Source organism: Schistosoma mansoni, assembly GCF_000237925.1.
Source record: "Schistosoma mansoni, WGS project CABG00000000 data, supercontig 0041, strain Puerto Rico, whole genome shotgun sequence".
Lineage (NCBI taxonomy): Eukaryota > Metazoa > Platyhelminthes > Trematoda > Strigeidida > Schistosomatidae > Schistosoma > Schistosoma mansoni.
Window position 1 is genome coordinate 57,712 of NW_017386027.1, and position 1,907 is coordinate 59,618.

Below are 1,907 nucleotides of genomic sequence, written 5' to 3' on the forward strand. Positions count from 1 at the left end.
GAATTGAACTGATCAGAATTCCCTGATGCGTTTCACTCATATGATTGTTCCACGATGATCTGTAATTCTCTCATTTGCTTAGATCTCCATTTTATGGTATCTTGATGAGTTATCCTCCTTTTCAATCTGTTGACACTTTATGTTTATCACAAATCTTCTTGAATAGAAGGTGAGGCATGTTTGCAGTTACTTCAATGTCTGACCTCAGTGCTTCATCATCACCATCTTCAAAATCGTTATCAGCACCAGCTTACTCACATTCATTGTGGAGGTCATGTTCATATTTCCAAAACTTATGTAAACACTTCCAATAATGAATTGCTTTACATTTATTCCTCATTTATTCTACCGATCAATATCCCGTATGACGTAACTTATTTCGCAGATTATTCTTCTATTCTACTTGATGTTCGACACTAGTTTTTAGCATTTCAAAAAAATTCTTTCTAATTTCCATCAGGGATGCATACGAAATTCAATGCCAGTCTGATGCAAATTTATTTGAAAGATGTATTTTATTGAAACTTGGGATTACCATGTTCAGTGGGATTCTTTGGCAATGGGTTGATTATGTGAGTTCAATAATAAATTACTGAGCATCAGCCAACTCTATGTTTATCTAGTACCCAGTTGTGAATGGATTCCATCATTGTAGTCAGAAAAGTCGAAGTGAATAAGTTCTTGTGAGGAATATCGCGATTCGACCGAATCAGAATAACATAAAATGGATTTCTGTTTGAGGATCATTAAGCAATTGACTGTTCGAATATCTGAATTTAAACGTGTTCATCTGTGAGAAAGACTGGAGTAGGTTGTGAACAACACAACAGCTTCCAATATGCAAATCATCCACTTCAAGCATATCTGATTTATATGCAAGTCAAACAGACCACATCACAACGTACAACAGTAAATCACATTTGTACATGATCAAGCCGTAAAAGTGTCATGATTGTGGACTACTGCAATTAGGAAAGTGTAAATAACTTAGGAATCGTAAATCTTATGATAATTGTAAGTCAAAATGAAGCTTCCGACACGGAGGACACGAACGTCTACAGTCTAGTTGTTGAGACATTATGCAATAAGAATGTAAATAATATTCGCCCATCAATATTTCACAGAATTTGATTATAATTTGATCTTGACTAGGATATAACGAAAAGGAACACTGACGAGTTTCGAAGGCTTCATTTAGTTTGGTTGAGTTTTCGTTAGATGAATAAATGCATGGCGGTACTCGCCTATATTTTACGTTAACGAAGTTAACCAGAAAATAATTTTTGAGTTCAGTAAACCGAAGCTGTGGGATGATGACCATAAAACATGTGAAAAAGACGAATAAGAGCCTTTACAGACGGGGTTTGTTGTAAACGTGACACAGTATTTTCGGAAAACATGTTTATAGCAGTAGAAACAATACACACACATAGTGCAAGTGTAAAAAAAACGGACAGATAAAAGCAATAAAAGGAACAAATTGTACAATTCATAATACAGAACGGACTTAGTGAATTGCACCCTCTTCCATAGTGGGTGCATAAGCAAAGTTAACCATAATCGAAATCGGTTGTATGTTGGTTTCTATACTTTCATAAATTATCTAGCTTGCACTAGTTGACAATATCTCGAAAGCAACATGTGCTGCTTATATGTATTATGTTGGAGGTGGAATGCAGCCTTAAGCAAGTCGCATAATCAATTATCTTCACAGATTTAAACTGAAGACTTGAAATCTAGATAATTCTATTCGACTTGTATTGCTAGATTCATTTGAAATAAGATAATAGATGATTTCAGTGTTTACTCATAACTGAATCAAGACCTTCTAATAATTGATGAACTATCAATACATTTTGGCTTCGGAAAAGTATTAGTCATATGTAAATTGAAAATGTCATTCATTT

The 1,907-nt window shown here is 34.3% G+C and overlaps 1 protein-coding gene across 1 annotated transcript; it reads right to left on the minus strand.

Moving 5' to 3' along the window:
- Positions 1 to 1,003: 1,003 nt before the first annotated feature.
- Smp_204480 (unnamed protein product) lies at positions 1,004 to 1,321 on the minus strand (the record flags this gene model as incomplete). Its single annotated transcript, XM_018790647.1, has 1 exon — positions 1,004 to 1,321. One exon carries the CDS (start codon positions 1,319 to 1,321, stop codon positions 1,004 to 1,006), a length of 318 nt encoding a protein of 105 aa, XP_018646046.1.
- Between the last annotated feature and the right edge of the window lie 586 nt (positions 1,322 to 1,907).